Source organism: Notolepis coatsorum (genome assembly GCF_963971535.1).
Source record: "Notolepis coatsorum genome assembly, chromosome: 2".
NCBI classification, from domain to species: domain Eukaryota; kingdom Metazoa; phylum Chordata; class Actinopteri; order Aulopiformes; family Paralepididae; genus Notolepis; species Notolepis coatsorum.
This window is the reverse complement of record NC_140166.1, coordinates 183,628,916-183,654,150: the sequence shown is the minus strand read 5'-3', so window position 1 is coordinate 183,654,150 and position 25,235 is coordinate 183,628,916. Positions and strand designations below refer to the sequence as shown.

At 43.4% G+C, this 25,235-nt stretch overlaps 1 protein-coding gene across 1 annotated transcript; it reads left to right on the top strand.

The window, feature by feature from the left end:
• Positions 1 to 225: 225 nt before the first annotated feature.
• mysm1 (Myb-like, SWIRM and MPN domains 1) lies at positions 226 to 25,153 on the top strand. Its single transcript, XM_084309310.1, has 20 exons — positions 226 to 290; positions 565 to 640; positions 736 to 806; positions 2,904 to 2,978; positions 3,079 to 3,154; positions 3,960 to 4,058; positions 4,639 to 5,254; positions 5,941 to 6,127; positions 6,873 to 7,003; positions 7,097 to 7,200; positions 8,503 to 8,580; positions 8,891 to 8,973; positions 10,816 to 10,870; positions 11,018 to 11,068; positions 13,439 to 13,513; positions 18,882 to 19,070; positions 21,696 to 21,828; positions 22,500 to 22,605; positions 23,780 to 23,837; positions 24,288 to 25,153. The coding sequence occupies exons 1-20, from the start codon at positions 235 to 237 to the stop codon at positions 24,630 to 24,632; spliced, it is 2,664 nt and encodes an 887-aa protein (XP_084165436.1). The 5' UTR covers positions 226 to 234; the 3' UTR covers positions 24,633 to 25,153.
• Positions 25,154 to 25,235: the final 82 nt, after the last annotated feature.

Here is a 25,235-nt window from a genome sequence, read left to right as displayed (position 1 = left end):
TAGATGTGGCTTACATCCACAGCCTTGTGAAAGATGATAAATGACCATCACTGCTTCGATGAGCTCTGAGAGGTGTGGCAATGGCGCCCTCTTTTGGCGGTAATGTGGCATTGCTTTTTTTTTTAAACGTTCTTTGACTAAACGATACTCCCACCACGGGCCGTCGCTGTCTGGGTAATTCTGTGTTTTCATTGGGCTCTCTTGGCCCGTTGTTTACATTTTGTTCTACCTAACATGGCTGACGAAGTTGATGTTGATATTGAGGGAGATGAATGTGATATTAACCCTGGGTAAGGTCGTTTATTTTGGTTTTTCGAGACCATAGTCACACTGTCAGTTGGTCTTATTTGACGCCGACGTAGAGACTCCGTTAGCTCCGTTCTGGATCTAACGGACCTGGACTCTTTGGGCGAAATGCAATGGTTTCGCTGTCTTATCTGTTTTGGACATTACTAGTGTCTGCAGTCTAATGTTACTGTACTTGTTATTCACTCGTAATGTGCGTAGCTTGACTTGACTGTAGTAACGCGGAGGGATTCATTCGACTTTTCCTATTCATTCCAGTGACTTTGAAGGAGGCGGATTACTCCAGGAGGAGCAGTTCTTGCAGTCTGCATGGAAGACCAACACTGGGATACTGGTATGTTAAAGTGATGGTAAAACATACCCATAATTTGCTACATTTGTAATGACGTTTGGCTGTCTTTTCTTGACTCTGTGTCTTTCTCTCCATAGCCATGGGAGATGGACAGCTCCATCAGCGAAGAGAACAGACAGGTGATTGAAAGCATGCTGCTGGAGGAACAGTATCCTTGACCACTCTGACTACATTTTACATTGTGTCATTTAGCTGAATGCTTTATCCAAAGCGACTTACAAGTTCTGTACAACAAGTCAGCAGGAAGGGTTCAACTGAGTAACAATGTGCATCAAACAGTGTTGAAACTTGGGTGCTATATTACTAATTATTACTAACTAACTAACTAACGAACTAACTAACTAACTAACTAACTAACTAACTAACTAACTAACTAACTAACTAACTAACTAACTAACTAACTAACTAAGAGTGTAGTACTAATAGTGAAGACATGTGTTAGTAAAGTAGGTAGTAATATAGGCAAGGAAGATTATTTAGTGGAAAAGTGCATGATGGTAAAAGACAGTAAGAATGTTAGGTTTTTTCTATTCTCTCTCCTTCTTTTAAGATATTGATTGAAGAAGTGTGTTTTTTGTCTACAGCGAAATATTGGTCGGGTTTTGGCTGTCCTAACTGTGGTGGGAATTTCATTTCACCATTGTGGAGCAAGGATCAAGAATAGCCTGCTTCTCTTTGAAGAGGTCTTAAGGGTGTGTAGTTATAGGCCATTGACCGGAGGTAGTCGGGAGCCATTCCCTTTGCTGTGCAATATGCCAGGTCAAGGACCACCTTGAAGCAGATTAGTGCAGTGATGGGGAGCCAGTGAAGCTCTCTAAGAAGTGGGGTAACATGGGCTGACTTTTCGTAGGTTGGAGATCAGGCGTGCCGCGTGCCTCTGCGTTCTGAATGAGTTGAAGTGGCTTGGTGGCGGTGGTCAGTAGACCAGCTTGCAGTGCATTGCAGACAGTAGTCGAGGCAAGATATGACTGTTGATTGCACAAGGAGTTGGGTGGCTTCTTTTGTCAGGAAGGGAGCGGATCCTTCTGACGTTGCTCAGGAGGAATCTGCAGGTTCTAGTTGTTGCGGCGATGTGAGTGGAGAAGTTCAGTCAGTCGTCAAGGACCACACCTAGGTTCTTGGCGGTTGGGGACGAAACCACGGCTACATTATCCACTGTGATGGAAAGGAAGAAGAAGAAGGAGGAGAATCAGGACAGAGGAGAGGCCTTTCGCTCTTGCTAAGTGAAGAGCTTCTGTGACTGCTATGAGGGCCGCCTGTGGAGTAGGGCTGCATGATAATCGAAAAAAATAATCGCAATCTCGATTCATAGACCTATGCGACTTTTAAGTTTAAGTTTAAGTTAAACTTTAAGTTTTTTTTTTTTTTTTAAACTTCATTTTTTAGCGTTTATCGCTTTTCTGGTCAAGTATGACCGACAGATGTAGGGTGAAACGGGAGAGAGAGCAGGGGAAGACATTCGGCAAATGACGGCGAGTCCGGGAATCGAACTCGGAGTCAACCAGGTCCGTGACGCAGCACGGTATTCCGCGACGCAGCGCGGTACATGGTGTGCTACTGGAGCACCCCAAGTCAAGCACTTTCATATGTTATGTTTAAGTTTAAGTCAAGCACTTTGATATATTTTATGTTGTCTGTTTAAGAAAGAGTGCAATCAATTATTTTATTGAAAACATAAGAACGTTGTGAGAGAATCGTGATCTCAATTCTTAGAGAGAAAAATCGGGATTCACATTTTAGCACGAATCGTGCAGCCCTACTGTGGAGTGACCAGTCCAGAAACCTTACTGATTAGGGTCTAGGTCTAGGAGGTCATTCTGTAAGAGATAATCAGTGAGTTGGTTGGATACAGCACATTCAAGTGATTTAGAAAGGAAGGAGAGAAGAGAGACAGGACGATAGTTTTCTATGACGGTTGCTTTTTTATGAGCGGTGTGACTGGCTTGTTTTAGGGAGGTGGGAACCACCCCAGAGTTGAGGGAGGAGCTGATGGTTGCAGTTAGGAATGGGAGGATGTCTGGTGCTATGGACTGGAGGAGTGGGGAGGGTATCGGGTCCAGCTGGCATGTAGTGGGACGGTTCAACGTTACCGGTGTCAATGCTTCTGCATCTGTAATGGCGTCTTCACATAACACCCTTTCCCCTGGCCGAAGTCTAGACATAAATAGTCCTAAACGTTGCCTTATTTCCAGTCATGCTTTTGTGATGCTTCTGATTTGTTGGGCCTCCTAAATTATGTTCTTAGATATTATCTGACGGGCAGGGAGATGCCCAGGAATGTTTGGAGCAGTGACTCCAACTCCAAGTCCACAGTTAAGAAGTAAGTCTGTTCAGTACCTTAATGCCAGCAGAGTACCTCCTGTGTGATCTCTGTTGGCATTAATGTTAGAACCACCTCCTCCTGTCTGTTTTTCCTCCAGGTCCCCAGCTAAGCCCACGACTGCAGGCTCTTCTCGTTGGTCCCAGCAGGAGAAGGAGCTGTTTGAGGAAGGACTGGTGAGCCGCTCTCCTCTCCTTACATAGTCTTACCACAAAGACCCTCACATTCTGGAAATGTAGTGAATATACCTTTAGATTCTACCCTACGTTTCATACACATGGATTTCTGTGTGGCAGCCCTCCACAATATCAGATGGGAATGACAAAAAAACAGCAACGGGTGGTTAAGTTTAGGGTTGAGGTAGTGGCGTGTCTATAGTCCCAATATCAGATGGGCCCGCACCGCAAACACTTTCTTTCAATTGATCAAATAATACTGAAAGCTTTTTTTGTGTAGCGTGCAAACGCTTCTTTCTACTACTTGACTCCTCACATCCCTTACACACTGCACACCCCGACCTGCCACACCTGATAACATTTTTTATTGATTTTGAAATCACGATCATTAAACAACACGATTACTCATTGATTTTGAGAACATCATATGACAACGACCCATTTATTTGACATTTCTTCCTCACCAAAGGCTGCCTTTCTGTCATCTTCCACAAGTTACCAATGACATTTAAAAATAACTGGAGAAAGTCGAGAAAGTGGCTGCCTCCCCCTCCGTCTCAACATGAGCAGAAACTACTGTTTGAAACTGAGAGAAAATAAGAGCAACACGGCATGTGGCACAATAATCGTTTTATTTTTCGATTATCTTAATTTCATGATCGCTGGGAAGCCAAAAACACAATTGATTGCCCAGCCCTAGTCTGTATTGTTGTTATACTGCATGTTGTTATACAGTATGTTCTTACAGTAAAAAGCTCCAAGGGCAGATACAGTTTAGGTATGTAAGTTGTGTCCATCTCTGCAGACACAGTTTGGTCGGAGGTGGACTAAGATTGCCAGGCTGGTGGGCAGCCGTACAGGTCTGCAGGTCAAGAGCTTCGCCAGACAGTATTTCAAACAGAAGGTGAGACAATCTTTTGCTCTACTTTTTGTGAACATCTATCCTAATTTTCAAACTCCTCCGAAACAAGGGCACACTTTTGCATTTGGAGAGCATTTGGAGACCGGCATTCAGGATGGGTATATAAGGTCTTGTCCTGCTCAATGCTCAATGACAATGACACTATGTAACAACCCATCATCTACACTCACGGCACACACATCCACATGTACACACTCACTTTAAACAAACACTCACATTAACACCCACTTTACTCACTTTAGACACTTTAACACTAAATTATATTGATCTATTATTAAAGAGATTTGCACTACATTCTCATTTTCACCTTACCCTAAGTTGTGTACCTCATTTCTGCATTGTACCTCACTGTTACCCATTTTACTCTGTATTGTATATTGATTATGTATATTGAACATTCCTTTACTTACTTTTTACCTACTTCTTAATAACAATTTTTTTTCTGTATGAAGCACACTCTCAGGGGCTCATACAGAAACAAGCATTTCATCGTAAAGTATTCTGTATTTTATTGTGACAAATAATAAACAAACTTGAACTTGAACTGTATATATTCCTTTAGGCTAAATCCGAACCGAGTGCTTCAGCTCCCCACACAGGCCCAGTGGTGCAGGTGCAGTCTTCTCAGTCTAGCCATCCATCTGCTCTGGTCAACGCTGTGCGTATAGAGAAGCTCTCTGATGACGAGGACCAGGAGGTGGACATCACCGACGACCTGAGTGATGATGATGGAGAACGGGGAGGAGATAAAGCTCAGGCTGGGCTGAAGTCCGAGCCCTCCGGATCAGATCAGCACATAGGGATGGATACCCAGAGTCACGGCGCCAACCGAGGGGAGAACAACACGCAGACGGAGCCCGCCCAGAGAGAGTCTGGGCTGAATGTGGGAGAGGAGAACCAGGGGGAAAACACAAGGAACCAGCTCATCCTCTCCGCTCCGTCGGCACACAGTCATCGGCTCATATCCCCCTGCTTGTCTCCGGAGGAGGTGGCTTTACGAGGGTCGGATGAAGAGGCCGGAGAGGTGACCTCACACCTCCCAAAGGAACCTCAGCCAGGGCCAGCAGGGACAGAATCCGAGACGCAGGCTGATCAGCACCAACATGCCTCTCTCAGCTCCCCGTCTGAGGACCCAGAGGAAGGGGGTCAACTAGACGAGGCCTGCAGTGATGGAGCAGGTAAGCCGTTGCTGACAGTTCGATATGCAACATTGCTAAATCAACCTCATTCTCTCCCTCACTTTACTCTTACTTGGTTACACTCAACTTAAAAGTTCTTAGTGCACGTACTACCAGGAGAAGACATTGCATTTCCATATGTGGAGTGATACTGTGGAACAGTCTGAATATTGTGCTAAAGCAAAGTCCAAATATAAGACTATTCAAACTGAGTTATAAAGAAATAATTTTCACGAGGTACAGGGATGAGGAAGGGATTTGACATTCACAGGTGTTTACATTTTTCTTTTCTTTTCTTCATGTTTTACATATATATTTTTTTATGTTTTGCATATATTTGTATATAAATATATATATATATATTTGTTTTGTAATGTTTTAAATTAGTAAGAAATTACATTCATTTTGAGTAGTGGAAAAGGGGTAGGATTAAATACGTGTATACTTCTTCCTACTCTTTTTCGAACATGTAAATTGAGTTATGTTCTCTTTAAAAAAAAATTGTATTGCTAGAGATTAATGATTTTTTTTGTTTTATTTAGTTTGTATTTACATGTTCGAAATAAAGATTTCAAATCACATCAAAAACACTGTGGTAGGCAGGATCACTTTAGATGCTAGTCATTGTAAAAACCAATCCAGACTACAAATGATGAGCTTAATAATTTCCACTTGTGTTTCCATAGTGATGGCAGAAGAGGACGAGGACGAGGACGAGGACGAGGTGCTTAAGGCCCCTGACCAGGAAGTAGAGATGGACCCGGAGGCCATCACTGAGGAAGAAAAAGAAGCTATCTCAGAGTTCTTTGAGGGAAGGTCATCCAAGACCCCTGAGAGATACCTGAAGATCAGGAACTACATTCTGGAGCAATGGTATACACACACACACACACGCACGCACGCACATGTGGAGGAGGGATTAGCAGAAAGGTTGTGTGGAACCATAAATGCTGGTGCCTCACGCAACCACTGCAGCTAAAGAACCCACACGGAGGTCCCCCTGAGCCCTGCCTTGAATCCCTCCTGATGACCTCATCATTTCATAAAAAAAAACATACATTCAAGTATTAAAATTATTTACATAATGGGTAGAAATACTTTTTGTAACTATAGTCACTTGACTCATCTTGCTTTGATATAAAAACGTAAAATCAATAAGCAGACCACTAATGCATCCCTATGTATTTCATAACACAAAAACGATGGTGGTTTAAAACCATTTGTGACATTAATTATGAGTTAGTATGTAACTATGATGGCTCCTGTTGTCTTCAATATGTCTGTTCTATAAGTGGTATTTTTTTTTATATATTATAGTATAGTTATTAATAAACTACAATGAATGAGTGCTTCTGCTTCCTGTGGCCGCATTCAGTCAACCAAGATGATAATTAGGGGCTCACCTTTGAAATCGTTGGTTGATAAGTCAAAACAAATCACTTGGCGTGTGAATGTGATGTATAAGTACACTCAACCTCTACTGTCTTTAATTATCACTGAACAAAACACTCCCATCTTTAGATAATACAATTTACAAAACATTGTTCCTCTGAAAACTGAACTGAAACTGAGTTCTATGTTTCTTGGTCTGAGGTACTTGGTTGTTGTTGTTCATCAGGTTGAAGAGCAAACCAAAGTACCTGAACAAGACGTCGGTGCGTCCAGGTCTGAAGAACTGTGGAGACGTCAACTGTATCGGCAGAGTGCACACTTACCTGGAACTCATAGGAGCCATCAACTTCAACTGTGGTAACTGGTTTCACTGAGCTGAAGACCTATACTCTTATTTATTTGTCTCTTTCCCTGACTAATATCTTCTCTCTCTACCCCTCCCCCATGCAGAGCAGGCGGTGTATAATCGTCCCAGTGTGATGGACCGTCCCAGGCATAAGGAAGGCAAGGATGCCCTGGAGGCCTACCAGCTGGCTCAGAGACTACAGAGCATGGTAGGTGCCTGCCTGTGGAACTACCAGCTGGCTCCGAGGCTACAGAGCATGGTAGGTGCCTGTCTGTGGAACTACCAGCTGGCTCAGAGACTACAGAGCATGGTAGGTGCCTGCCTGTGGAACTACCAGCTGGCTCAGAGGCTACAGAGCATGGTAGGTGCCTGCCTGTGGAACTACCACCAGCTGGCTCAGAGGCTACAGCGCATGGTAGGTGCCTGCCTGTGGAACTACCAGCTGGCTCAGAGGCTACAGAGCATGGTAGGTGCCTGCCTGTGGAACTACCAGCTGGCTCAGAGGCTACAGAGCATGGTAGGTGCCTGCCTGTGGAACTACCAGCTGGCTCAGAGGCTACAGAGCATGGTAGGTGCCTGCCTGGGGAACTACCACCAGCTGGCTCAGAGACTACAGAGCATGGTAGGTGCCTGCCTGTGGAACTACCAGCTGGCTCAGAGACTACAGAGCATGGTAGGTGCCTGCCTGTGGAACTACCAGCTGGCTCAGAGACTACAGAGCATGGTAGGTGCCTGCCTGTGGAACTACCACCAGCTGGCTCAGAGGCTACAGCGCATGGTAGGTGCCTGCCTGTGGAACTACCAGCTGGCTCAGAGGCTACAGAGCATGGTAGGTGCCTGCCTGTGGAACTACCAGCTGGCTCAGAGGCTACAGAGCATGGTAGGTGCCTGCCTGTGGAACTACCAGCTGGCTCAGAGGCTACAGAGCATGGTAGGTGCCTGCCTGTGGAACTACCAGCTGGCTCAGAGGCTACAGAGCATGGTAGGTGCCTGCCTGTGGAAAACACTATGCAGTTGACATATCTCAAGCACGTTGCTTCCCTCAGACACATTTTGTCAAGCAACACTTGTGATTGGAGGATGAATAAAAGAGGGCAGGGCTTTGATATACCGGTAAGTTAGTTGGATGGATAGAAAGAGGTGTGCATGTCTTGTCAGGGATTCGAGCATTCAAAACCATGCAAAGCACACACATGTGTTGTGTGTGTGTGGTGCGTGCATCAAAAGTTGAGTTTTCCATAATTATTACTGACATGTTCGCTAAACATGCAGCTGTGCTTCTCATGTGTTGAAGAAACGAGCATCGGATCACGTCGTGGCCTGCTCACTTCTAAGCTCCTCCCAGGCAGTTCAGACCCGCTTATTAGTGGGACCTTTAGCTCCAGTAGAGATGCTGATGGCTACACAATATTATACTGTTCCAACCCCCCATGCCCTGATCTCCAACCACCTAATATCTGGCCTTGCTGGAGCAGATCTACGTTCTAAATTGGTTGCTTTTGTGTTGCAGAGGACCAGGAAGCGCCGTGTGAGGGACATATGGGGAAACTGGTGTAATGCTAAGGACCTGGAGGGACAAACATATGAGGTGTGTATATAGACACACACACACACACACGCGCACACACACACGCGCACACACACACACACACACACACACACACACACACACACACACACACACACACACACACACACACACACACACACACACACACACACACACACACACACACACACACACACACACTCCAAGTATGCAACATGGTATTAATGAATATTGTAATGGAAATTGTAATATCTTTCTCTCACTTATAGACACACATACGTATAATTGAATGCTAATGTGATGATGTTAAATATCTGTATCTCTCTCTTTCCTGTGTGTGTATCACCAGCATCTGAGTGCAGAGGAGTTAGCCCTGCGAAGGGAGGAACTGAAGAGACAGCCTAAACCCTGTAAGATCTCCAGACATAGAGGGTGAGTGTCTGACTGAAACCCACAGTATATACCGGTAGATACACACAGGCCACCAGGGTAAGTGCTCAGTAGTATATACAGTATATAGATGCACACAGGCCACCAGGGTAAGTGCTCAGTAGTATATACAGTATATAGATACACACAGGCCACCAGGGTAAGTGCTCAGTAGTATATACAGTATATAGATACACACAGGCCACCAGGGTAAGTGCTCAGTAGTATATAGATGCACATAGGCCACCAGGGTAAGTGCTCAGTAGTATATACAGTATATAGATACACACAGGCCACCAGGGTAAGTGCTCAGTAGTATATAGATGCACATAGGCCACCAGGGTAAGTGCTCAGTAGTATATACAGTATATAGATACACACAGGCCACCAGGGTAAGTGCTCAGTAGTATACACAGTATATAGATACACACTGACATTATGTAAAAATCATCATAGTTATCATAACAAGCTACAAAATAGATGTATTTTTTGTATAAACAAGCTGGAGATGGGGGGGCAGGTGGCGCACGAAGATTACGTTCGTCACCAACACCGGGAGACACTAGGATTCGCCTGTTCGAATCCAGCTCCCGGCGTTGCTATCAGCTTGGCTGTCCTGAGTGTCCTCTCACGCTGATACAATTGGCTGTATCAGGGGGTGGGAAGCTGAAGGGTGGGTCCTGGGCGTTGTGGACAGCGACCCCTACAGTTCGGTCGGGGCGCCTGCTCAGCGAGGGTTGGATCTGAGGAGAGATAGTGTGGCCTCCCACACGCTACACTCCCCGGTGAGAACCTGCGCGGCCAGGTTGCGTGTAGCTTTATGACAAGCAAGCAGTGCAAAAATGCGGAAGCATTCGTCACTGCACGCCACTACGGTAAAGCGCCTTTCTTTTCAGGCCCGCTTTGGGAGCTGTCGCGCGGAAATAGGCTGTCTATTGCCATTCTCTTTGACAAACTCTAACCTTAACCAGCTCCTTAACAGCGCCTAAACTTAACCGTTCTAACCTTAACCAACTCCGAAACAATGCCTAACCTTAACCTTAACCTTAACCATGCCTAACCTTAACCATAGAAAGAATATTGCCATTCTCTTTGACAAACTCTAACCTTAACCAGCTCCTTAACAGCGCCTAAACTTAACCGTTCTAACCTTAACCAACTCCGAAACAATGCCTAACCTTAACCTTAACCTTAACCATGCCTAACCTTAACCGGCGAAAGAATACACGTTAAAAAAAAATCACGTTAAAAAAAAATATTTGATGGGATTCGAACTCGCCAGCAAACAAGCCGTAGGATCCACAGCCATGCATTCTTGCCAATTGAGCTATTTCTAGATACTGAATAAGGGGCGGTGACTTATATATATTGAGCTCCGCTCGTGTCGAACCAAGGCGGGATCTCATGCGCATGCGCGGGCACCTCGCGCGAGCACGCCGGCGCACGCACGCACCTGAGCGAGCACGCCGCCGCCGGTGCACGCACGCGGGCGCTGGGCGGCGGAAAATGAAAGGCGCATTACCGCACGCCACTACGGTAGAATGCTTCCGCATTCTTGCACTGCTTGCTTGACATTAAGGAACAGGCGGCCAGGTTGGCCTGCCCCAGGCTGCACATGCGTCGGAGGAAAGCATGTGACAGTCTCCGGTCTCCCGGACCAACAGTAGGGGAAAGTACGCAACAACCAGGAAGGGTGGGATGGGAGAAAAATCGGGAAAAAGGAGGGGAAGAAAGATATATAAAAAAAAAAAAAAAACAAGCTGGAGATGAGAGTGTACCCTGCTAGTGTGTCTTAAAAAAAATATGTACATTATATTTTTCTCTTGTCCTCTCTCCTGCTTTCAGATCCTTAGACCCGTTTCAGCTGATTCCCTGTCGGTCTTTTGGAGACGACAGACAGGTGAGCTGCCATCTATCCTGTCAGTTAGTTGCCAGTGAGATAGTGCATAGACAGTTGTGATTGGAGGATCAAGAAAAGAGGGCGGGGCTTGAGATTCAATGATAAAGATTTGTAAGGAGTAACACTCCCCCTCTTTCTCTTACCAAGGAGCCCTTCCAGGTCATAGTGTGTGCAGAGGCTCTCCTCATAATGGACATGGTATGTCACACACTGTATCACACCAGAACACTGACCCGTATGGAGAGATCTAGATTACATTAGATCAGATTAGATTCAAATGTATTGTCATTATACAGCACAAGTACAGTACAACGAAAAAACTGGCCTTCTAGTACAATTTCCAAATGGCAGGAGGCTGCTGTATTTGTATTGCGGTGCTGCAGACACGCTCTGGCCTGTTCCACAGACTAAAGGAAGCCGTTTTGTTTTGGTACAGACCCCTGCCAAAATGGTAAATGGTGCATTTATATAGCGCTTTTATCCAAAGCGCTTTACAATTTTGTTCCTCACGTTCACCCATTCACTCACACATTCACACACCGACGGAGGCAACCATGCAAGGTGCCAACCTGCTCATCGGGAGCAATTAGGGGTTAAGTGTCTTGCTCAAGGACACATCGACACGCTGCCTGGGAGGAGTGGGAATCTAACCGGGAACCTTCCGATTACCAGACGGCCGCTCTACCTCCTGAGCCATGGTCGCCCCTAAATCACATGATCATCCTTTTACTTTTTCTTTTAAAAAGAAAAGTGAAAGGAAAATGATGAAGCAAGAATTACCATTCCGTCTGATATCGTGAATCATTGCAATTGCAGTATCTGTCAAAATAATTGCAATGTGACCCCCCCCCCCCCCATAATTGTTCAGTCCTATTCTGTTATATCTGAAAGATCTTCCACCTCATATCACTTCATTATTAGACTGGACCTTTGGACCTTATCATACTCACTCCAGTAATTGGCTCACACTTCAAGCCCCCAGAGTTTGCACTGACCTGAATCTAAGGGCACATTTTCTTCCACGTTTGGGCCTTTCATCCACACGTAACTGCGTTTTCGAAAACGCATTTTAAAGTGAAGATTTTTCAAAATATCCGTTTCAGTGGATTCGTGTAGCCACGTTAAACGCATAGTCTAGATAAACGATGGAGGCACAGCTCACTACGCATGCTCAGACTGTTGTTCTAGCGCTTGCTGAATATGAAGGTAATAACGTCGGTGGACAGCACCTGGTGCTGAAATGGCAGAAGAGCAGTGAGTGCTCTTCAGCCACTCTGCAGTGGCTTACTGTATGTTTGAAAAATAATAATAATATGGAAATAAATAACGTCTAGTTTCAGTGTTTAATATTTAATCAATTAAAATACGTCACACCCCGCCTCTCCCTGCCATCTGCAGGTGGCTAATCTTGAGTTTCCGACCCCCCAGTAAGTTAACCATGGATGAATAAATAAAAAAGAAAAGTAGAGGGTTTAATTCAGCGTGGACAGATTAATTTTCTTCCACTACTAATGATGTGGGCTTTATATGTGGCGATTAATAAGCAAACAACGAAGAAAACGTCACTCGCCACTTAAAAAAATGTAAAGCATGTACAAGGTCAAACATTTTCTAAACACGGTTTTATATTAACTTAATAAATAAACAAAAACACAAAATCTACGTATGTCAATGAAAATGTCCAGTAGGCCTAACTAAATAACAGATACACGCATAAACGCTGAAAACAACCAACTGTATTAACGACACAGAGTACTGAGTATTTTAATGAGGCTATTATTGTTATTTTGCAACAAGATAGCCTACATAGAACATAAATAGCCTGTCAGCCGATTTTTATCCAGGGATAGGGAATTCCACAAGCGCCTCAGTTATGCAAGCAGCGTCTGATGGCCGAATCTCAATAGCATTATGCACTATTCTATGTGCACTGCCAGCCAGCTATGTGCGACGGAGATATACACTTAAAATTTTGACAGAGAGAAGATAATCTCCCGATTCAGATATTTAACACAAACGGTTCCAAAGATATTTAATGTTTGTCGGCATATTTTCACACCTTGGATTTTCTGTCACTACATTATTTTACTTTTCATTTTTTGCAGCCAATGAAAATCAGCTCCCTACGCATGCTCAGACTGTTGTTCTATGGTATTTGAGATGGCGCTTATCGCTTAATGCTGCCGTGTGGACAAGGATATTTTTTTAACTGAGCCTGAAAATATCAAGTTTTGCAAAAGATCCAGATACGCATGGACATGCCCTGAATCTGCAGGTAGCTTCTGTGCCCCAGACACATGGAACATCCTACAATGCACTCTAACTCAATACATCAGTATATCAACCACTGGCCAGTTTAATTCCCTAATCACCAACCATTACACCACAGTCTGCCGTTGTTTTTAATTAGTTGATTGACATTTTATTTTATTTTATTTTCTCTTGTATTCTTTTTACATTTATTGTATACACCCTCAATACCATTGTAAACGATTATCGAGATGAAATAAAGATGGAATAATCCAGATGTCCCTGCTGTTGGTAAACGGTGTGTATCTCTGTCCTCAGCATGCCCATGTGTCTAGAGGGGAGGTGATCGGCCTGCTGGGGGGAACCTTCAACCAGGAAGACAACATATTAAAGGTGGGACCGGTTCTGTGGGAAGCAACCATGTGGATGTAGAGCAGGGGTCGGGAACCTATGGCTCGCGAGCCATATATGGCTCTTCTGGTGACAGCATATGGCTCCCAGAATTTTTTGAGTAAATTTTTTTTTTTTTTTTTTTTTTTTATACTTGATATTTCTTAATAATACTGTGTCATTTTAAAGTAAACAGAAATTAGTTTTGAAGATACAGCTAATAGTATCTGTAGCTGAAGATATAGCGAGCAGAGCTGGCGTGGGAACACAAGTGGACAGAAATAAAAAATCTTCAACCTGAAGACCAGCTGATTCTTAAAACTTGGAACGAGCTTCCTGTGACATACCACACAATGCAGCGTGAGTATTGCCGTATTGACCATGTTTGGCTCTACATATGCATGTGGGCAGTCATTCTCGCATATGAGGAACATTAAGACCAACCTACGCTCACGTTTAACTGATGGAAGCCTCAACGCCTGCATGAAGCTCAACCTCACCACGTATGAACCAGATTACAAGGCCATCAGCAAAACCATGCAGCACCAGAAGTCGCATTAAAAGTAAGACATATTTAATTTATTATATGTTAAAAATACTATATGGCTCTCAATGAAATATATTTAGAAATATTTGGCTTTTATGGCTCTCCCAGTCAAAAAGGTTCCTGACCCCTGATGTAGAGGATACAGATTTGATTGATGCTGTAATAATAATAATAATAATAATAATAATAATAATAATAATAACTTTATTTGTATAGCACTTTTCATACAGAAGTTGCAGTTCAAAGTGCTTTACAACAGTAAAAAATACAGGCATAAGCGCAGGGCTCTACGCTAACCTTTTTCCCAAGGAGCACATGTGCTCCTAAATGAAAAAATGTAGGAGCACACAAAGAAATTTAGGAGCACACAAAGAAATTTAGGAGTGCAGTGAAAAACGTACCAGAGTTTATTAACAAACTATTTATTACATGCATATTATACTGTGCGTGTGTGTGCATACTAAGGGACAAACATCTGTGCAATAGCATCACCAAAATCACACATTGGTCCATGCCTACTAGACAAAGGATATAGGTTGTCCAGCTGCTTTTGTATGTTGTAGTGTTGTCACGATACTAACATTTTGACTTCGATACAGATAGGAAAGGTAATGGAATATATTATTAGATGACAGACATGGAAAGTTCTTTATACAATTCTTTAATTCATTATAATTTAAATTAATATTTTGACACTGTTGAAACGTAAATAATCAAATGATTGTTACAGCTGCTGAGCTATATACTATAGCTAATGTCCATCAATATCTTCCTTTTGAATGAAATAGGAGAGAGAGAGAGAGAGAGAGAGAGAGATTTTTACTGTGACGAGGTGCGTTTGACCATTGCTCACAGAGTTTTCCTTACATAAAAACAGCGTGACTCGTGAGATAAGTTGTCACAGAGCTGTCAAACGCAGGGCTGAATAGTTAGATGTCATACCTGTAGCTTCTAAAATTGAAGGTCCGCACTGCTCTGTGTATATTATGAAATGACAATTGCACTTTGACACGCCCACTACCCAAAACCATTACTCGCACACCGTGCTCCTAAAAGAGTTGTCCTGTTCGTAGGATGCCTCCTGTTCGAGCCCCGCTCTCCACATTGCTTTCAGTTTAGCTGGTCGTCCACAGTAATACACATTGGCCGTATTACGGGGAGGGAAACTGAAGGGTGGGGATCGGGCGTTGTGGACAGCGACTCCTACAAGTCGGTTGGTGCGCCTGCGCAGTAGAATCAAGAAGCGACGGGGGCGGGGCCCCTCCAAAGCCCAGACCCCCGACGCTGAAAGATCGAGCCGCGCAGGTGAAAAGATGCGACGGCTGTTACCTCGAGTATTGGAGGGGACTCGTGCTATGTATGACTTAGTCCACATTGCAGCCGGCTTGTGGGAGGCAAGAAACAACGTTCGAGGACAGGGGAGGGTTGAATTGGACGATATGAAAATTGGGATGGGAGAAAAATAGAAAAATGGGAGAAAAAGTGGATAAAAAAAAAGATTTGTCCTGTTCGCACAAATCTATTTTAAGGGGCAAATGCGAGTGAAATGCTCTCACTGAAGCCCTGAAGCGAACATAAAAAAGATAGAGAGGTAGCAAGGTAAGGTAAATCACAGTGTTTCACATTAGGATCTAGCATCCCAATAGGTTCTCTGTTTACAGTTTCATTCAGTAATACAAATAATAGAGGCGGCTAAGTGGCGCAGTGGGCAAGGCGCTCGCCACTAACGCAGGAGAGGCTGGTATCAAGCCCAGTTCTCGGCGTTGCTACCGGCTTGGCTGGTCGTTCATACTATTAGATGGTGGCAAAGCCGGTGGGTGGGGATTGGACGTTGTGGACAGCGACTCCTACAGGTCGGTTGGTGCGCCTGTACAGCAGAATCAGGAAGTATCGGGGGCAGCGTGAGCCTCCCACACGTTACTCCTCGCCACTGAGAGATTGCGCTGTTCAGGTGAAAAGATGCGACAGCTGCCTCCTCGTGTACCGGAGTGGACATGTGATGCAAGGCTTGGTCCTCACTGCAGCCGACCAGTGGGAGGCATAGTCTAGCAATGTTCGAGACAGGGGAGGGGAGAATTAAAGGGAGAATTGGCGAGGCGAAATTGGGATGGGAGAAAAATAAGGAGAAAAAGTGAAAAAATAAAAAATAAAGTAATACAAATAATAAAAATTGTTTAAAATGATTCGGTTTAAAAATAGTCTAAAAATTATAAAATAGAACGGACATACAACAGGGTATTTAACATACAACAGAGCAGTGCATCAGTAAGAAGTAAAAAAGTGTGATAAAATAGTAAAATCTTGAATTACAACAGAGCAGTGCATAGAACCGACACATGAATTTGATAGGAATTGTCATTTAAATGCCTGAGCAAAGAAGTAGCTTTTAAGCTGTCTTTTGAAGATGTCTAGTGAGTTGGCTTCCCTGATGTTTTGGGGTAGTTTGTTCCATAGTTTTGGGGCATAGTTGATCAAATGCTGCATTACCGATCCTCTTTTGACTGTTTCTGGGAGTCTCTAGTAGTCCAGCAGCTGATGACCGCAGTGTTCTTGCTGGCCTGTAATTTATTAGTGTTGGAGATGTAGCTAGGTCCCTGTCCATTTAGAGCTTTGTATGTAAGGAGAAGGACCTTAAAGTAAATTCTAAATGTGACAGGAAGCCAGTGTAAAGCAGCTAAGACTGGACTAATGTGCTCTCTCCTTTTGGTTCTAGTTAGCAGTCGGGCTGCAGAGTTTTGGATTAGCTGAAGCCTCTCTGTGGTTTTCTTAGGGAGACCTGTGAAAAGTGCATTACAGTAGTCTAACCGGCTAGATATGAATGCATGAATTAGCTTCTCAGCATACTTTTGATTAATAAATGGTCGTACTTTTGCTATATTTCTGAGATGGAAGAACGATGTTTTCGTCACTTTGTTAATATGAGAATTGAAGTTCAGTTCTGAATCTATGATAACCCCGAGACTAGTGACCTCAGATTTGATCCAAGGGGTTAGTCCTCCCAGGTTCTTTATTAACGTTTCTTTTTTTGTTTTGGGGCCGATAATTAGAATTTCAGTTTTGTTCTCGTTTAGTTTCAGGAAGTTCTTACTCATCCATTTATTTATTGCCAGTAAGCAGTCTGTAATGGAGTTAATCGCTGTATCATTTGGTTCAGCAGATATGTACAGTTGTGTATCATCCGCATAGCTATGGAAACCTACATTATGTTCTCTGATGATATCACCCAGCGGTAACATGTAAAGGGGGAAGAGTAAAGGACCTAAGCAACTCCCTTGTGCAACTCCATAGTTGTTGTCATATATCTCAGACAGTTTAACATAGAATTTCCTCCCTCTGATGTATGTTTTAAACCAGTTTAGCACATGTTCTGAGAAACCGACAAGGTCTAGCAGGATAAGGATGGAGATCTTATTCTCGTCAGAGTTTAGCCTGAGGTCACTGATTATTTTGGTGAGGGCAGTTTCAGTGCTATGATATTTTCTGAATCCTGATTGAAATTCTTCTAAGATGTTGTTTTCTTCAAGAAAGGAATTAATTTGAACTGAAACTATCTTTTCAAGTACTTTACTAATGAATGGTAGGTTGGATATTGGACAACTGCTGTTTTAAAGGCATCTGGGAAAAATACCAGTTCTAAGGGAAGTGTTTATGATATCTAGCACAGGGCTTGAAATACTATTAAACACCCGTTTGAAGAAAGCTAATGTCTGAGGTGGAGGAGTTACATTCTGAGACAGTTTTGGAGAGTACATCTAATGTGATGCATGTGAATCTTCTCATGGTTACATTGCGCGGTTTGCTGTAATCAGCTTTATTTCCATCATGAGTAATGCTGGCCCTGATCAAGGTTATTTTGTTGTTAAAGAATAGTGCAAGTTCTTCACACTTAACCGTTGATGACTGAGGAGGTGTAGGGGCAGTGTTGAGTAGTAGATTAATAGTGGAAAAAAGGATTCTGGAGTTTCCAGCGTTTTCTGTAATGATCTTAGAGAAGTAGTCTTTCCTTGCTAAGCGGATGGTTTTATTATAAGCAGTTAAAGCATCTTTGTATATATCACAGCAGATGGTGGTATTTGTTTTTCTCCATTTTCGCTCCGCTGCACAACATTTCCTTTTTTCTTTGTTGACTGCATTATAGTTCAACTAGGGCGAGGCTCTGGTTTTCTTCTTTTTCGTTTTTAGTGGGGCGACATAATTTAATACAGATGACAGTGCATCGTTGAGATGTTCTACCATTTCATTTAAAGAGCTGTCATGATTGTGTGGTTCATGTAGTCTGATAAGATTAATGAACTTTGATTCAGCCTTGTCGTTTAGGAGCCTCTTTTGAACTGTGATTTATTTTTTCGTTTTAGTAAGGGTTATTTGGGTGTCAAAAAATATACAGTGATGGTCGGAGAGAGGTACCGGTAGTTCAGTTATTGAGAGATTTTTTATGCTTTTATGCCCAGTTGTTGTTATGACTAAGTCTAATATATTTCCAAGCCTGTGAGTTGCATTTGTTATATGCTGTGTTAGATCAAAGCTATCCAGCAGATTTCTGAGCTCTATAGTTTTGGAGTCTGTTTTCTTATTAAAATGGATGTTCAAGTCTCCATTTAGGATCACCTTATCGTATCCGGTAACACATAGTGAAATCAGTTCAGAGAGTTCCTGTATAAATATTGGTGAGTGTCTAGGCGGGCGGTAAATTGTGACGATAATGGTTGATTCTGTTTTGAGTTCAATGGCAAGATATTCCATCGACATGAACTCACCTAGTAGTGACTTACTTAAGTGAGCTGTTATTTATTGAACTGTGTGTGTGTGCGTGTGTGTGTGCAGATCAGTGCAGCGGAGCCGTGTAACAGTGTGAGCACAGGTCTCCAGTGCGAGATGGACCCGGTATCTCAGAACCAGGCCTGTGAGCTGCTGTCCAGCCTGGGCCTCAGCGTGGTGGGCTGGTACCACTCACACCCCACCTTCCAGCCCAGCCCATCACTACGGGACATACACACACAGGACCAGTTCCAGGTCAGTCCCCCCCCCCCCCCATGCTGAGTTAGTTGCCTCTTGGGAAACGATGGGGTCCATCTCTGGGCATCACAACACGTGTTCTTCTTCTTGCGTTTTATTTTCATGCTGGGAAGCAGCGCAGGTGGCTGTTTCCATGGCAACGCATTTGATGAAAATTCATCAGAAGGATGTGATACATTTTATCTAGAGATGGAGATAGGAAATGAATGAATGCATGTTGCAAGTTTGTGCAAATACGAGCCAACTCGTAAGTACATTGGGGATTTGCATGACATTTTCCACGGCCTGTGATATTCGCTAGCAAGCACAACTCAGTCTATGTGTGTTCTGAGTGTAGTGTATGTGTGTTCTGAGTGTGTGTTCTGAGTGTGTGTCCTGTAGGGCTGTCTTAAATACTTCGAAGCTTCGAAGCTTCGTTCGATGGGCATGGGATTCGAATATGAAAATAAAATTAGATTATGTAAAAAAATAAATAAATAAAAATAGCGGCTAGGTGGTGCAGTGGGCAAGGCACTCACCACCAATGCTGGAGACGCTGGGCTATAACTTTTTAAATTGTATTGCTAAATTGACATTACTATGGCCCATTCAACATCGATTAGCTATTGTTCAGGATGTAGGAACGTTTTACTTTTTCATTCATACAAAAATACGGTCTAGAGTATAAATATGTTTTTATCGTTTTCTGCAGTATTTCATAGAACGTGAGTTATAGCCATAAATGCATATATTAGATCAGTTTGATCAGTTTGATACCGATTGACGCCAGATTAAAAATTTCAACTGTACAAGGTCCCAGACGTTATGACTCATCATGCACGGTTGACCGGAGGGGGGGGGGGGGGGGGGGGGGGGGGGGTCGTTTATAAGTCCGTGGCCGACGTTAAATCATTCATGTAGTATGGGTGATATATAGATCAGAGCAGTTTGTATCGAAAATGGTAAACAAACTGAACAAACAAGCTGAAACTCACCCCAGTCTCCTCGTAGCGTTGGGTGATGAGCGTGGAGCAAAAAGATTGCTATTATGGGATGTTGATCTATGCGATCCATTTCCAGGTTGTATAATACTATATACGTCCAAATAATGTTGTTTATTGAGTTATGGCAACGGATCGTAGGGCTGGGCGATATGGCCAAAAACATTATCGTGATAAAATAATACAATTATTTTCATATAACTCGATATCGATAATTATCGTCGATATACATTTCTGTCAAGTTTAATTAACTTCTTATGCCCGGCGCGACGGGCTATTAATAGACTAACTTGTTTTGATGCGGTAGAACGAAGCCGTCACTACGAGACGAGTTGGAGCCGTTGCGTGTCGAGCGAGCCAACCCTTTGAGAAGCGTTGTGGTCCCGGCTTGAATTCTCCATGAATGTGTCCAAGTCCATAATCCATATAAATCCATTTGGTTATATCCAACACAGTCTGAATGAATGTTTCTTCCTTGTGATTATGCCGCGTGATTATTTTCAAACCACCAAAACTGAATGTCTTGTCTCGAGTTGATGTCGTCATCAGTCCGCGCACCTTCTTCTACGCAGTACACACGGCCCCATGCATAGATTATTATATTCCACCAGGGGGCAACCTACCGCCACTGGATCATATGCATAGAATGGAACACTGTTTGGTCCAAGCTTGGAAAATCGATATATCGAAACTTTGCGACCACGTTTCATGTTTATTTTGAGGAAATAATTTATCGTGATGATTATCGTTATCGTTTTATCGCCCAGCCCTAACGGATCGCTATCCAGTGTGTCAAGATGGAGTCCCGCGAGCGATAGCGAGTGGCCGGAGGGAATAGGGAGACACACCGGCGTCACAATTATCAACATCCGGTTGCAACTCGCCGATCGGCCACCAGGTGGCGGTATTGAAGCGTTGGAGAGTTGAGCGGAGTCCTACAGCACCAGTCAAGGATCCGTGGGTGAAATATGAATACCATGGGGGAGCTCCCGTAGCTCACCGCGTATCTCGGCGCTATTTCGACGTCGGGGACAACCGTGCTCGTCACGGATCTGGGGTACACGAGTTCGACTCCCGGACTCGCCGTATTTTCTCAGTGTCTTCCCCTGATCTATATCCCATTCAACCTGTTTCTGTCGGTCATGCTTGACCAGAAAAAGCGATAAACGCTAAAAAATGAAGTTTTGAAATATGAATACCATGACAGAAATTTGAAATATTGATCTCAAAGACGCTGTAAAACGTCATTGGCAGATTACGCATGGCGAGGAATGACGTGGTAACACGTCATTGGCGAGAAAAGGGTTAATACATTTTTTTTTATTAATTTTTTTTTCTTTTTTTCGAAGCTTCGAATTAAAATCGTATCTCGGTCCCGAAGCTTCGAATTCCAAAAAAATATCGAAGGTCAGCCCTAGTGTCCTGTGTGTGTTCTGATGTGTGTGTCCTGAGTGTGTGTTCTGAGTGTGTGTCCTGAGTGTAGTGTCCTGAGTGTAGTGTGTGTGTCCTGAGTGTGTGTCCTGAGTGTAGTGTGTGTGTCCTGAGTGTGTGTTCTGAGTGTAGTGTGTGTGTGTCCTGAGTGTGTGTGTTCTGAGTGTGTGTTCTGAGTGTGTGTTCTGAGTGTGTGTCCTCTTGTTTGCAGAGTTACTTCTCCCGTGGCGGAGCCCCCTTCATAGGGATGATAGTGAGTCCGTATGACCCAGCCAACCCCTCTCCCCACTCCCAGACCACCTGCCTGTTGGTGAGAGAAAACCAAGAACCTTCAGGGCCACAGAGTACGTGTTTCTCTCTCTCTCACTCTCACACACACACACACACACACACACACACACACACACACACACACACACACACACACACACACACACACACACACACCTAAGGGCTCTTTCACATCATCTAGGAGTACAGGGAACATACACTATGAGGACGGAACAGTCCACAGTCGTTGCCTTTCATAGTCCAGGCATACCAGCTCTTTGGTCCATCATACAATTGCTGGATTGTATCACATGGAGTGTTTCTCTTTTTATTTTCCGTGCTGTCGTTGAGATGTTTTGTTGTTTGTTTGTCTGTCTTTGTTGCTTGTGGTGAAGCTGCAAATATGAATTGCCCCACGGGGACCAATAAAGTTGTCTGAATCTGAATCTGAATCTGAATCAATCTCCTTTGATAAACGCAGACAGACATATTCAGTGGGGCGTGGAGATGCCTTTGTAAACCTATGCAGAGATCTGCTGTTGCATCATTTTAGTCCAGGCAGACCCCAGCGGAGTCCAGTCTGTGTATGGTATGTCTGGACTATGATTGAGCCTTTAGCCTTTACCATTAAATATGGTTAAAAATAAATATTTAAAACAATTTAGCTTTGTCATTTTTCCCCACTTCATAATAGTTTCATATTCTAGCCTTTCCTGTAGCTGTGGTTCTTCTTCTCTCTCCCCAGAGCTGCCCTACAGGTTTGACTTCCTGTCCTCCCAGGACATTCCTGTCTGGGATCAGCTGATGAGGAGAGCCCAGTGGATCATCAACAAGTACTCCCAGACACCTGGGTGAGGAAGACCGTAACTTCTTAACTTAAGATACTAATAACTTTATTGTGCCCAACAGTACAGCACAGTACAGCACGGCAAGGGTTAAAAGAAGAGATACAGATATAAAGTATAAAAGGTTAAAAAAAGAAAGAAATATACATGTTAATAAGTTATATGTACAGATGTGCAGAGCTAGAGGTTGTAATGTACATATACAACAACTACCATACGTTACAGTTGTGTGCAAGAGTAACAGTTCCAACTCAGTGGTGCAGAAGTTACCAGATGTGTGTGTGTATAAGAAGAGATAAGATAAGACATTCCTTTATTGATTCCCTTGGGGAAATGTGCATGTGTGTGTGCCACTGCCTGAAGTGTTCCTTGGCAAACCTTGTGTGGACACACGCCCTATGATCGATGCACATTGCATGTGATTTATTTATTTGTTTGTTTATTTGGACATCTCATGTGTTCTCTTGTGGAGTGTTCACCCTGACACGGTCAGCCTGTGTATAACAGACTTAATGTAGGTTCCTTGTGAGCATCCCTGGAGGTCCCTCCGGGGCGGAAATAATGGATGATAATATAAAAAGTTAGCATAATGAGAAAACGCATTACATTGGATATTTCAACATTGTTTTACGTGGCTTCGTTCTAAATCGTGTACAACAACAGGATGGGCTCTGTTGTGTATGCATACTATGTGGGAGTGTCCTTAGCATGAGATAATATAAGATATTCCTTTATTGATCCCCTTGGGGAAATTCAGGCATCATAGCGGGAGGGGGGAGGGAATATACATACATAAACAATATAATTAACTCTGAATATACGCATCTGAGCAAGTAGGCAGTGTGATCAAATGTGCATATGAGGGTCTATGCCCTATCAGTTATATTATAGTACATTACAATAAATATGGTTACAACAAACACTAGAATCTAAATATATACTATGAGTAAATAAAGTATACATTATACACAGTGCAGTATACATAAGGTACCCTAACTGGCGTGATATGTCATACGTTATACGTTGTAGTCTGCAGTTTAGGTGGGAGTCAGACACACTCCGTGATCAGATATTCCTAGTACATGCTGTTCTCAAGTTCTGCTGCCGTTAGTTCTCCGGCTGCTGGAGTTTGACCCTGGTGTTCCGCATTTAACCTGGTGTCTTTCTCTGCTCTGGGCAGGGGTGTGCAGATGGACAGGTTCTACCGAAGGGAATCCCACCTCACCTGTCTGGAGAAGGTGAGTGCCAACGGCTGACTTAGTACTGATTCCACTGTGCCTTATTCAATAGGACTTGTTGTCTCTAGTCTCTACCCTGTAGGGGTGTCCCTTCATAGTCAAGTAGCAGACAGATGGTTGGGGTTTTAGTTAGTTTAGTCAGTTTATGATTGATGGTGGTTGTTGTCATGTTGTATCAGTTCATTAATTGGAATTAGAGCCACTCTATTTTCACAAAAATATGTATTGGTCTTTGATACAAAAACGTATTTGTCTTAACACTTGATTTAAGGGTGAAATAGTTGTTGATTTTGTACAGTTAGTCGATTAAATGGACTATTCAATTAGTCAATCAAAACCTATGATTATTAGTTGAGTAAGAATGTCTTCAGTCTGGGGACAACTCCAGCTCTATTATCTAATACAAAACAAACTCTTTCTGTCTGTCCCCTCATCTCTCCATCACTCTAGATGTTGTCCTCTCTGGCCAGGTACCTGGAGCCCCTGCCAGACGACGAGGGAAACCCCTTTCTCACCCAGATCCAGGCCCTCTTCATGACTCAATTCGTTGCCAAGCAACTGGCCGACCAGGAGGAGGGCGGAGCATCTAATGCCTTATCGGGACCAATTGACTCTGACTACTTTCCCTATGATCAGCCAATCAACGGGGAGGGAATGGAGGATGGAGACTCTGGGAGGAGTTTTGATGACCAGCCACCAGACTGGGCTATAGAGACATCAAAGTCAGAGACAGACGACAGTCCAGTGTTACATCTAGGCTCTGTGTTGTTGACAGGACATGATTATTTACTGTGATTCCCACTTGGATGCTGTATCGACTTGTACTATTATGTATATAGTTTTGGAGTATTAGTATCAAGTTATGCATGCCATGTTTTTTACAAGGACAGTTGACATTTCCATTGCAGATTCTACTAATCTGTGTACAAAGTTGTATAGTTCATATGAAAGTATTTGGTTACTCGTATTTACCTCAACACTAGAGTTGATTGACTAAAAGACTGTGTGTGGGTGGCTGGCTGGCCGGCTGGCTGTCTGTATGTCTGTCTGTATGTATTTAAAATAATTTGTTAAATGGTAAATGGCTGCATTTACATAGCGCTTTTATCCAAAGCGCTTTACAATTTGTTCCTCACATTTTACCCATGAACTCACACATTCACACACCAACGGCAGAGGCAACCATACAAGGTGCCAACTAGGAGCAATTAGGGGTTAAGTGTCTTGCTCAAGGACACTTCAACACGCTGCCCGGGAGGAGCAGGAATCGAACCGGGAACATCCAGATTACCAGACGACTGCGCTACCCCCCAAGCTACCGGTACTTGTGAAAGTTGTGTCCCTTGCTTTCAAGCACACAAATAAAAATATATTTTTGTATGTCTTCATGAATATTGA